The sequence below is a fragment of the Armigeres subalbatus genome, chromosome 3, assembly GCF_024139115.2.
Source record: "Armigeres subalbatus isolate Guangzhou_Male chromosome 3, GZ_Asu_2, whole genome shotgun sequence".
NCBI classification, from domain to species: Eukaryota; Metazoa; Arthropoda; class Insecta; order Diptera; family Culicidae; genus Armigeres; species Armigeres subalbatus.
In genome coordinates, this window is record NC_085141.1 from 65,743,430 (window position 1) to 65,754,664 (window position 11,235).

At 41.2% G+C, this 11,235-nt stretch overlaps 3 protein-coding genes across 4 annotated transcripts; 1 reads left to right on the plus strand and 2 right to left on the minus strand.

Moving 5' to 3' along the window:
* Window positions 1–979: 979 nt before the first annotated feature.
* Window positions 980–3,023, minus strand: LOC134224685 (N-sulphoglucosamine sulphohydrolase). The gene is made up of 2 exons (XM_062704186.1): window positions 2,806–3,023; window positions 980–2,729 (listed from the first exon to the last, which is right to left on the minus strand). The coding sequence occupies exons 1-2, from the start codon at window positions 2,891–2,893 to the stop codon at window positions 1,261–1,263; spliced, it is 1,557 nt and encodes a 518-aa protein (XP_062560170.1). The 5' UTR covers window positions 2,894–3,023; the 3' UTR covers window positions 980–1,260.
* Window positions 3,024–3,730: 707 nt separating this feature from the next.
* LOC134224686 (uncharacterized) lies at window positions 3,731–5,545 on the plus strand. Of its 2 annotated transcripts, none has more exons than XM_062704187.1 (3): window positions 3,731–3,884; window positions 3,943–4,900; window positions 4,955–5,545. In XM_062704187.1, exons 1-3 carry the CDS (start codon window positions 3,858–3,860, stop codon window positions 5,440–5,442), a joined length of 1,473 nt encoding a protein of 490 aa, XP_062560171.1. In that variant the 5' UTR covers window positions 3,731–3,857; the 3' UTR covers window positions 5,443–5,545. The 2 variants fall into 2 exon arrangements, with proteins under 2 accessions (XP_062560171.1, XP_062560172.1); XM_062704188.1 differs by having other exon boundaries at window positions 4,973–5,545.
* LOC134224684 (exocyst complex component 8) lies at window positions 5,446–7,944 on the minus strand. The gene is made up of 5 exons (XM_062704185.1): window positions 7,788–7,944; window positions 7,569–7,724; window positions 7,310–7,506; window positions 7,113–7,249; window positions 5,446–7,048 (listed from the first exon to the last, which is right to left on the minus strand). Exons 1-5 carry the CDS (start codon window positions 7,840–7,842, stop codon window positions 5,575–5,577), a joined length of 2,019 nt encoding a protein of 672 aa, XP_062560169.1. The 5' UTR covers window positions 7,843–7,944; the 3' UTR covers window positions 5,446–5,574.
* Window positions 7,945–11,235: the final 3,291 nt, after the last annotated feature.

Sequence of the window (11,235 nt, forward strand, 5' to 3'; positions counted from 1 at the left end):
TTTTGGCCATTACTCTTGAGCCCATAGTTCGATCAGGCCAGTTTTCAATAGGAAACAATGGGAGAGTATTCTGCGTCGAATGCAACTTGTTGCGAATAAATCGGTTAAGGATAAGTGCCTAAAAAATGAGTGACATTTTTTTACTAAATTTTTTCTATAAAAAATTGGTATTTTGGCCATAACTTCCGAGCCCATAGTCCGATCTGACCAATTTTCAATAGGAAACAATGGTAGAGTATCCTGCGTCGAATGCAACTTGTTGCGAGTAAATCGGTTAAGGATAAATGCCTGAAAAATGAGTGACATTTTTTAATCAATTTTTCTATAAAAGAGGGGTATTTTGGCCATAACTTCCGAGCCCATAGTCCGATCTGACCAATTTTCAATAGGAAACAATGGTAGAATATCCTGCGTCGAATGCAACTTATCGGAAATCGGTTAAGGATAAGTACCTGAAAAATGAGTGACATTTTTTTTGGGTTGGTGCGCACAGACACACACACATACACACACACACACACACACACACACATACACACAGACATCACCTCAATTCGTCGAGCTGAGTCGATCGGTATATAACACTATGGGTCTCCGGGCCTTCTATAAAAAGTTTGTTTTTGGAGCGATCATATAGCCTTTACGTATACTTAGTATACGAGAAAGGCAAAAAAAAAAACAAAAACTTGTTGCAAACATAAGTGTTGCAAGTCACCCCGTTTGACGGTACATAAAAATGAATTTCTGTCTGTCTGAACCTTATAGACTCCGAAACTACTGAACCGATCGGCGTGAAAATTTATATGCAGAGGTTTTTGGGGTCGGGGAAGGTTCTTAAGATGGTTCGAGACCCCTCCCTCCTTTGCAAAAGGGGGCTCCCATACAAATGAAACCGAAATTTCTGCATAACTCGAGAACTAATCAATTTTAGGCGAAACGAAGTTCGTCGGGTCTGCTAGTAAATAATAATAATGAAATATGTATTCAACCTTATATCATATTCGTTATATCGTTTGGAAAGTCAACATACAATCTTGGAAAAGTCTGTCATATTCATATAAAATGTTCTTCAGAGCTTGAAATCTACGATTGAAACAGTACCTTTTTAGTTATAATGGAGTTCGGATAATGTAAAAATATTTTTTGAAGTATTATTTTCGTTATTAATTAAAACAAAACAACATATAATATAACGTTGAAAAATATTCAAAAATGTATACCTATGCACTAATGAGTATTATAAAAGGCATCAATTGAGATTCATTGGCCCAAATCAAAACAAGTGGCATTGTTCAGATACTCACCGGTGTCGAGCAGTACTCCCCCGGGTAGACAGCGGAACGGATCATTTGTTAACTCCTGCCAATTACGTAACTTTAGTTGGAGTTTTTCAAAAAGTTCCTTGACCACCGGTTTCCCGGCCAGATTATTCCTTTCGGCGGGATCCATCTTGAGGTCAAACAGCTCCCACTCCGGCCGATTATAATACAGTTGTAGGTTTTTGTACCAGCGCATGTCCTGGTTGTTGGCCTTGCGCGCCAGCAGATCTTGGAAGGTAGGTGAAACGAAAAGATCCTGATCGACGGGGAACGGCAGCTGGTGGTTCAGGTTGTGGATCAGCTTGTAGCGTTTGGTGCGGATGGCACGCATCGGGTAGGTCATGGTGACTTCGTGGAACGATTGCGAAGCAAACACGGCCTGATCCGGGTCAGTGGGTGGCTCAGCGGCGAGCAAGGGAAGAAGCGACTTGCCAGTTAGAATGGGTTTTGGTGGGGGTTGTTCGTCGATGGCATTTGTATCGGGCTGGGCAACATCAACGGGGTACGATAGATTAAACCAATCCAAAAAAGTGGGAAGTAGATCAAGGTGGCTGGACAAAGAATAGGTGACCTCGTTTCGACGACTTTTTGGATCCGGCGAACGAATGAACATGGGTTCAGCCATCCCTGGGTCGTAGAGATTAGTACGGGCAGCCGGGAAGGGTGGTCCGTTATCGGACGTGTAAACTACGAGAGTGTCCTTTTCGAAGCCAGCATCGGCGAGTTCCTTCAGTACCAGGCCAATACCTTGATCGAGGCGAGAGATGGTTGTGTACTGGGCAGCAACGTCCCTGCGAGCTGGTTCAGTGTCCGGAATGTAGTACGGTAGGATCAACTGGTCCCAAACGTAATAAATGGGATGCCAATCAGGAATCAATCCCATTCCTTCTTCTCCGGATCCCCAGCGTTCGCAGAAAGGCCCGTACTGGGGAGTTATGTGTCCACAACGATGTGGATCATGGAACGAAACCATCAGGAAGAAAGGCTGATCCTTCTTCTTACTCTCCCCAAGGAATTCTCTGACAAATAGCTTTATGTTAGTGATATTCCTTCCAACCTGATTAACAGAGTACTCTTCTTCTGTTCGCTCGTAATCGAACTTAAATACATCTGCCGGTCCAACGTGTTTCTTACCGATTAGGCCGGTCCGGACACCCGTCTCAGACAGTATGGTCGAAATGCTTTTCACCTTGTCGAGGGCATTGAAATGATGCACTCCGTTGTGCAGACCGTACATTCCGTTCTGGTGCTCCGGCATTCCAGTGAGGATCGATGCTCGAGACGGGGAACAACTGCTAACGGAAGCATAGGCATTGTTAAATATCAAACTCTGCTTCGCAAGGGCATCTAGCGCCGGAGTTTGCACGATCTTGTTCCGGTAGGCCCCGATCTCGAATCCACCGTCGTCCGCTGTTTGAGGAACGATCATGTTACACATATTGTAGATATGGTTATTAGAAATCATAACAAGAAAGGGCAGACTCACCTAATAGAAGCAGAACATTCTGATGGGCAGAGGTGACTCCTATTAAAATAATTACTAGATAAAATGGAGCCCCATAACGAATGTCCATCTTTGAAGGAGAAAGAATTATCCTAAAGACGGTGACGACTTTCACTTTTGAAAGTGATCTCGAGGATCTCGGCCTCTCCAGTGCACATTCGAATCGAATATAACGAGTTCTTTCTGATCTAGGTGGCGCCGGGAAACGCAGATCATTACTGCGTTCAACTAGCTGACTCTTTCACTCTATCACTAAATGTATGCGTATCGCAGAAAAAAACAGGTCTGTGCCACGAAGCAGAAAAAGAAAAGACTTTTTTCTGTCTCTGTCTATTTGCGCGAAGTCGAGGCAAAATTATTCTTCACACAACCAATGACAGTTCTTTATGGGTTTTTACAGTTGAGTAACAGAGAGAAGGGGATGGCGGCCATGTTTTCTCTCCAATAGGTTTTCTCATAGAAGGAAAAAGCAGTATTTGCTTTCGACTTCGTGAATGGCCTTATAGTAATGCCACAGACAAACAGACGTAACACTAGAGAAATTCCCATCGATCATGACTTCAACGCTCAATTTGAATTAGGTCGATTACGCGTTTCACAACTAGAGGCGCTAGCGTCGTAATCCTTCGAGTTTGACATTTCACTCCAGCGCCTTCTGGTGACAATCTCATACGAAACATTGTTTCGTGTAACATGCTCGCAAGATGGTAGTAGAGGAGTTGGGCGATGGATTTCTCTGAAAAATGTTCAATCTGTTACGTCTGTTTGTCTGTGGTAATGCTGTCCTGTGCTGTCCAATGAACAGCTCGAAGTTGTTCCCATCCCTCTCATGTCCATTCGTTGACAAAAAAGAACGAGCAGGATGGGAACAACTTCGAGCTGCTCATTGGACGGAACAGGACAGCACTAGTGTAACCTGACAGTTTGAACGATATAAAATCATAACAAAAATAAACGTGCGCATGGAGAGGCAATAAAAGAGTGTAGAGTGGAGCTTATTTTATTTTTAATAAGCGCTTTATTACGATCAAATAATGGACACCGATAAATTAAATCACGAGGTAGCTATAAAAACACTAGATACAATTATGAAGTTACAATTTTGTGTTCATCTTGCAGCTTCAAATCTTCCGTAACCATGTGAAAATCGCCCGCGAAAACATCATCCACAAGCTGGTTCGGGACATCAAATTCTGGAAGGCAAAACAAGAGACCAATGCGGACAACAAACGTGCCACAAAAAAGATGGAATCTCTGGTGGCATTAATGGGCCACATCAAGGCTCAACCGGCTTCGGAGCTGACCAAAGCCATCATTCGGTTCAATCCGAAGAAGACGAATGGTGCCGGCCAGGACTTGACGGAACGGGCGTTGGCGAGGTTTCACGAAAATAAGAAGCTGCTACCGGAGGTGAGAGCATTGATTCGACGGTTCGGATTAAACAGTAAAATGGAAGTGTTGGATAAGTATCTAAAAAAGCGAAAAGATGATGAGAAGAAGAAGAAGAAGAGTAGAGATAAGATCCAAAGCAAGAAGCGGAAGAAGGTCCCAAATGTGAAGCAGGATGTGGTGGAACTAGAGTCCGAGGACCAAGGGTTCTGCGAGACTGTGGCAGAAGCTAATGAGTCGATGGGAACCGTTTCGGGTTCAGACTCGGAAGACGACAATGGCAAGGAAAAAGTCGGATTGTTTGTTAAAGCAACACCAACTAAACAAAAGCAAAAAGTAACGCAGAACAAAACACAAGTCGCCAACAAGAAAGTTAAGCAAGCCAAAAAAGAGCGAAAGGAAAAAAATATATCACCGGAAGATGAGGACAGTGAGAGTAAATGTGTACAAGTCCAGGACAATTTTTTCGTTACAAGTAGCGGTCAAAGTTACGTGGCTACTGCACCGGTTGTGGATCAAAAACAGCAGCAACAGGAAAATGAAGAAGAGTTCAGCTGGAAGCGGGCCAATAAGCGGAAGGATAATTCGGGCAAGAAGGATGAACGTTTCCAGAAGCGACCATACCGAGAAGATATCAACGAGGATGACGAAGGTCAGTCGTCTTGGAAATCCAAGCAGCAACAGAAAGGTAAATATCTCTATTGCATGACAAAAGAATCAATTGTAATGCCGGAACTTTTAGGAATCAAACAATTTCAAGGTCAGAGCAAACGATTTGGAGAAAAGAACGAAGATTTGGACCTTCACCCGTCATGGGCCGCGAAACAGAAGCAACGCGGCATTCAAACTTTTGCAGGCAAGAAGACGAAAATTGAGTCAAACGAAACGGAGACAGTATCTGCCGCGGAAGATCTACACCCATCCTGGGCTGCGAAGCAGAAACAAAAAGGTCTAAAACCATTCCAGGGAAAGAAAATTGTATTCGATTCCTCTGAGCAAGGGCAGCAAACTCTTGCAGACGATGTTCATCCATCGTGGGCAGCCAAACAGAAACAGCAAGGAATAAAAGCGTTCCAGGGCAAAAAGGTTATTTTCGATACCACTGAGGTCAGAAGTGGTGCAATGAATAATGATGCAGCACCTGCAGACTTGCATCCATCATGGGCGGCTAAGCAGAAAGAGAAGGGAATTTTGGAATTTCGGGGGAAGAAAATCACTTTCGACGACTAGAACCGCAATTCTAAATTAAAGTGCATTTGTAAAATAACTTTTTTTTGTGTTCCGTCTAATTTTTAACTTTAAATGGAATAAATGCGTTGTTATAGAATCGTAACTGTAGTACCTATTGTAAGAAATATAGAATTATAGAACGTCCGTTTTGTAAACGCTTCGTGGTTTAGGTTTAGGAGGAGCCCGAAGTTGTACTTGTAGCTCTAAGAGCAGTTCCGGCTTTTTGTCAGAAATTTTCTCGAAGCGGGCGATAGCAATCGGGAGCAAAACTTCGCCCATGTAGACCTTGTTCTTTGAGATAAAATTGAGATCGACACTCATCGAGGGATGCGGCTTCACGGCGTGTTGCGCCAGGAAAAGTTCTTTCAGAAGCATTTCTGCATCTAGCGTCAAAGAATCATATCTAGCCAGATAGGCGCAACTCTCCGTAGTTGTGAGAAAATGTCTACAAAAGTTTACCGAAGTTTGTGTCAGATTAATCCAGGTATCCCCTGTTACTAGCGGTTTCATATCCAATCCTAACGCATCAAACTCTTTCAGAACGCTCCTCAAATTGGCTTTTGTCTGTAGATTGTAAGGCTGCCACACATCTTCGGTTCGCCCGATTGAATCTACCAAGCGAAATTTAGCTTCCTCCAGGAGCTGCTCCAAAGTATTACGCAGCAAACCTTCCATGTGGTAGGACAAGTCTAAACCAATGTCGGTCAGCTTAGAGCAAGGTTCCCTGACGCCTTCCACCACCTTTGCCACCATCTCCAATTGAGTGTCCTTCGTAAGATAGTGCTTGATAAGTTGCGAAGCGAAATACTGCAGCTCCATGTTGCACCAAACGATCAAGGCACTGGTGCAAGATGCTTTGCTACTGAAAGCTCTCAGAAATTCGCTAGCCACCTGTGCCACATCGCAAAAGAATAGCTCCGATACTGCCAGATTATTACGACGAGCCTGTCTCTGTGATGTGCGAATAGCACTGCTACAAACTCTCAACAGTATCCCACACGCTTCGCGGGCTTTCCCCATCTCTACCAGCAACTTCAAAGGCCGTCTACTGGAACGCAGTGCAGCCTGCAAACTACGACTTTGCGAATTAGACAGTTCCTGCATCAGTACCGAAGACAATGTGCTCTTCAAACCCTTAATCTTTTTCCTTATTTCAGCCGCCCCGCGAAATCCGCTATCTTTCTCCAAATATTCTTCGCACTTCTGTACCAAAGCCAAGCAGTCCTCAAAGTGCCGTTGAGCAATCTCCGCTTGGATTTCTTCCGGTGCCGAAGCCAACCAATCTGGCGCCAGCTTCTCCACAATCGGAACCACGTCGGAAGCCGTCGGGCTGAGCATCTGACTGTCAACCGATTTCTGCTGGTGTTCAAACTTGAGAGCCGGCGGCTGTGGGGCAGGGCCCTTTTTGTGCTTCAGCTGATTGAATTTAATAGCCACTTCGAACTTGTCGATCCACTCCAGCTTTGAAGCCGAATTGACGCACTGAAAGATGCGTGCCCCGTCGCTGGTGAAGACATTGATCGCATTCTTGTTGACCCCGTCCAAGTCTTTGATGTTGATAACGGCTATTTTTTTGGTGTCGTACTCCGTCAAGAATTCCAATTTTCTATGTAAACAAAAATTGTACGGTTTGAGCATATCTGATGAATGATGAAACAACAAAAACCTACTTGTCGTGTTTAACTTTGGCCAGAACCAGTATCTCATTGAAAAGAAACAAGTGGATCCGACAGATGGGACGGTAATCATTGGAGTCCAGTTCGATTAAACCGCCCTCGTAAATGAATACTTTGTCATCCAAATTTCCCTGAAAGAGTTATTTTTTGTTATTTCAGATAAATGTACAATACAATCTTTTTAATTCCACCTTATATCCAATTAACGATTCCTTAATCAATTGGATTGCCTTCTTGTTCTGCTGTTCCTCATTGTCGTTCGGGTCAATACTCTGATCCTCGATAATGTACTTCTGATCATCAAGCATAGACTCGTCCCTCAAAGTCGACAGTAGATTACGCTGCTCGATCAGGATATGCGACAGTTGGTACATTTCCGATTCCAGATCTAAAACCCATTGATAACCATTAGAACCCTAGAGCCTGCTTTAGAAAACCGCAATTACTTACGGGAAATCTCCTTGGCCGTCTCGATAAACTGCATATAATTTTCGTAGACATGCTTCTTCAAGGTAGATGATACCAGGTCGCTGTGACTCTGGATCTTGCCTTTGGTCTGCTGCAGCTCCGGTCCGCCCACGCAATCCTGAACCAATTCTTTGACATCTGTGAATAGCAGCGAATGCAGTCTATAGAAGCACCGTTTTTCATGTGTTCACAATTACTTACACTTCTCGGCATTGAAGTTATCTTTTTCGAACACCGCCACGGCCGATTCAGGCATAATTTCAGCGAATTAATACTTAAAAGCTAAATTTAATCTCTGATGGAATTCTGAATTTTTATCAAATCAATGTTGTTTTGACGTTTTCAGCATCATCATTTTGTAGTTTTGACATCACGTCATCATTGATTTTTTTTTTTTTTTTTTGGATAAAAGGCCTTTTTTGAGAGTAATTTTTCAAAATGACCGAAAACAGTTATCCCGGATAAAAGTGTATACCATAGGCTCAACAGTGTAAACAATTGAATAACCATGCGCTCTACGGTATACAATAGGATATATAGTTTCTTGATGGTTGTCCATATTGTATCAACACCGTGGATATAATACGTCAACATAGTTCTCTAATGTAACAATACTTCCAATTGTTTTTAGAACATTTAGTGCATAAATTTTAATCATTGATAACTTCTGAAAATTTTGTTCAAATTGTATATAAGCCATATAATAATATTTATCCAATTGTAGCAAATATGCATTATTTTTCTTAAAATTTCATTGTTGACCGGTAAAACCGTCATAATTAAGAAATCCAATATCGTATTGTTTTACTATAAAAATACAATTCAATCTAATGTAATTTGAACGGTTTTCTTCGGATATTTCAACAATATAATTACGATACACTCTATTGTTTGACAAAAGAAAGTGTATGAAAAAATCTCAAATTTTGTATAGTTACGATACTTAACAACCCGTACGTTCTAATGCGAAAACTTCATTTACAATTTAATGAATGGTTCATAACAATGCATTCTAATGTATTTCTATTATTTCATCTACAATAAAATCTATTGTAAATTTATTGTGTATTATAGTGATGTTACAATAAATTGTATTGTTTTTCTATAATATTTTTTATTCGGGATGGGCCAAACACAATGCACGTAAAAAAATTAATGTTATTTATATTTAACAAATATATATTATTAAGATTTCTAATACTTTTTTGCCAAAGCAGGCGCTTAATGATATGTACATAGAAAAAAAAACTTATAACATCGCATTAGTCACATACATTCTAAAACTTATACTTTTCATTAACTTATGAATGTTATTAGCTTTTTGATATGGGATCATTCGGGTCTGTTCAAATATAACGTAACGCGAAAAACGTTGTTTTCAAGAACCCCCCATCCCCTCGTAACAAACTGTAATAAAATTTAGAACTACCCCCATCCCTATAGGCTGCCTCACACCTCGGGAAAATTTTCCAGCGGATTTTGAGCCCCGTGTATTTTAAATGGGGCCGGGATTTTGATTTTCCGTGTCCAAATTCCGAAAACATCGCATATGCAAAAATGCATGGGGAAAAAATCCGCGAACCAAATTCCCGAGGTGTGAGGCTACCTTATGCGTTTTGCCTTTCTCGTATACTAAGTATACGGTAAAGGCTATATGATCGCTCCAAAAACAAACTTTTTATAGAAGGCCCGGAGACCCATAGTGTTATATACCAATCGACTCAGTTCGACGAATCGAGGTGATGTCTGTGTGTGTGTGTGTGTATGTGTGTGTGTGTGTGTGCGCAAAACTACTCAAAAAATGTCACTCATTTTTCGGGCACTTATCCTCAACCGATTTGCTCGCAACAAGTTGCATTCGACGCAGAATCCTGTCCCATTATTTCCTATTTGAAATTGGTCAGATCGGACTATGGGATCAGAAGTTATGGCCAAAATACAAATTCATACGAAAAAATCGCGTAAAAAATGTCACTCATTTTTCGGGCACTTATCCTCAACCGATTTGCTTGCAACAAGTTGCATTCGACGCAGAATCCTGTCCCATTGTTTCCTATTTGAAATTGGTCAGATCGAACTATGGGATCAGAAGTTATGGCAAAAATACAAATTCATACGAAAAAAACGCGTAAAAAATGTCACTCATTTTTCGGGCACTTATCCTCAACCGATTTGCTTGCAACAAGTTGCATTCGACGCAAAATCCTTTCCCATTGTTTCCTATTGAAAATTGGACAGGTCGGACTATGGGATCGGAAGTTATGACCAAAATACCTTTTTTCATAAAAATCACAAAAAATGTCACCTATTTTTCGGACACCTAACCTTAATCGATTCACACGCAACAAGTTGCATTCGACGCAGAATCCTGTCCCATTGTTTCCTATTGTAAATTGGCTAGATCGGACTATAGGATCGGAAGTTATGGCCGAAACACCATTTTAGCCTTTTATACGAAAAGGCTGTATGTTCGCTCCAAAACCAAACTTTTACGGAAGGCCTGGAGACCCATAGTGTTATATACCAATCGATTCAGCTCGACGAACTGAGATGATGTCTCTATCTCTCCCACTTCATACGGGAGTTTGGCAGAAAGACGGTCATGAGATTTATATCATAACAAATATTGCCCTCCGCTCGCGTGATGGGAATGACATTTTCGTTTTCTTTTGTGTAGTCGGAGCTTCAGTTCAACTAACATCCAAAAGTGATATCCTTAAAATATATGACTGGGTGAAATGAAACAGGGTTATGTACGTCAAAAGATTGGAAAAGGAAACAAAAATGTCGAAATTCCTATTAGCATATTGTAGATCAAGCTGAAAACCGAACCGAGGTCCCGCGAAATCGCATTTTCTCGCATTTCCGGATGTTGCAACTGCATCGCGAGTAGTGCGCAACTGTGCCATAGTCGGGCACCACTCGCGATGCAGTTGCGACATCCGGAAATGGGACAAAATATGATTTTCGGTTTTCAACTGGATCTACAATATCTTTGCCATAAATAATCTGATTTTCATAGAACGGACAATGAAATTTGTCTTTTTTACTCCTAGCCACTAGCTCATCTGTTTTCAAGCACACACATTTTACGAAGGTCGAGAAAGGCACCATCACCGCTAGGTGGATTAATCTGGGTTTTTTAAATGAAAATCATCATTCATATGGCAACGTATTGAAATTCATACCGATTCATTGTGGCAAATTTCCATAAGGCGTTTGATTGAAAATCATACGTCCATTTTCCTCAGTGTATAGCTCCTATGATGTACACGCTTAGATCAATTTACCTCTTTATGGGTACTTGATTCACCCATATTTGGGTATTGAATACTTCACTCATATTATTGGTAAAATATACTGAGGAAATCGGTGAATATTACCAATATTTTCGGTAAAGTGACTTTACCAATATATGAGTTAATGGATTTACCCAAATTTGGGTGAAAAAGTAAACATTGTTTTGTTATTTATATCTCATTCCGGGGAGTAGTAATTGTTGTTTTTCTAATATGTTGTAAAATTAGTTTTTTTAATGTTAATGTACCGAATCACGAATTACGGTAAGTGTCTCTGTTCTACCTTTATTCGTCTATTCTGGAAAAGATGAATCTACAAATAAATTTTCATCTTTTCCACAGCCGGAAGA

Excerpts from the sequence above, each read along its gene's own strand:
- LOC134224684 (XM_062704185.1), bottom strand. The coding sequence starts at position 7,842 with ATGCCTGAATCGGCCGTGGCGGTGTTCGAAAAAGATAACTTCAATGCC. Across the intron at positions 7,725-7,787 it reads TAACTTCAATGCCGAGAAGT|ATGTCAAAGAATTGGTTCAG; the intron begins GTAAGTAATTGT and ends TGCTATTCACAG. Across the intron at positions 7,507-7,568 it reads GACGGCCAAGGAGATTTCCC|ATCTGGAATCGGAAATGTAC; the intron begins GTAAGTAATTGC and ends AATGGGTTTTAG.
- LOC134224686 (XM_062704187.1), top strand. The coding sequence starts at position 3,858 with ATGGACACCGATAAATTAAATCACGAG. Across the intron at positions 3,885-3,942 it reads CCGATAAATTAAATCACGAG|CTTCAAATCTTCCGTAACCA; the intron begins GTAGCTATAAAA and ends TTCATCTTGCAG. Across the intron at positions 4,901-4,954 it reads ATCCAAGCAGCAACAGAAAG|GAATCAAACAATTTCAAGGT; the intron begins GTAAATATCTCT and ends CGGAACTTTTAG.
- LOC134224685 (XM_062704186.1), bottom strand. The coding sequence starts at position 2,893 with ATGGACATTCGTTATGGGGCTCCATTTTATCTAGTAATTATTTTAATA. Across the intron at positions 2,730-2,805 it reads GAATGTTCTGCTTCTATTAG|CGGACGACGGTGGATTCGAG; the intron begins GTGAGTCTGCCC and ends TTCCTCAAACAG.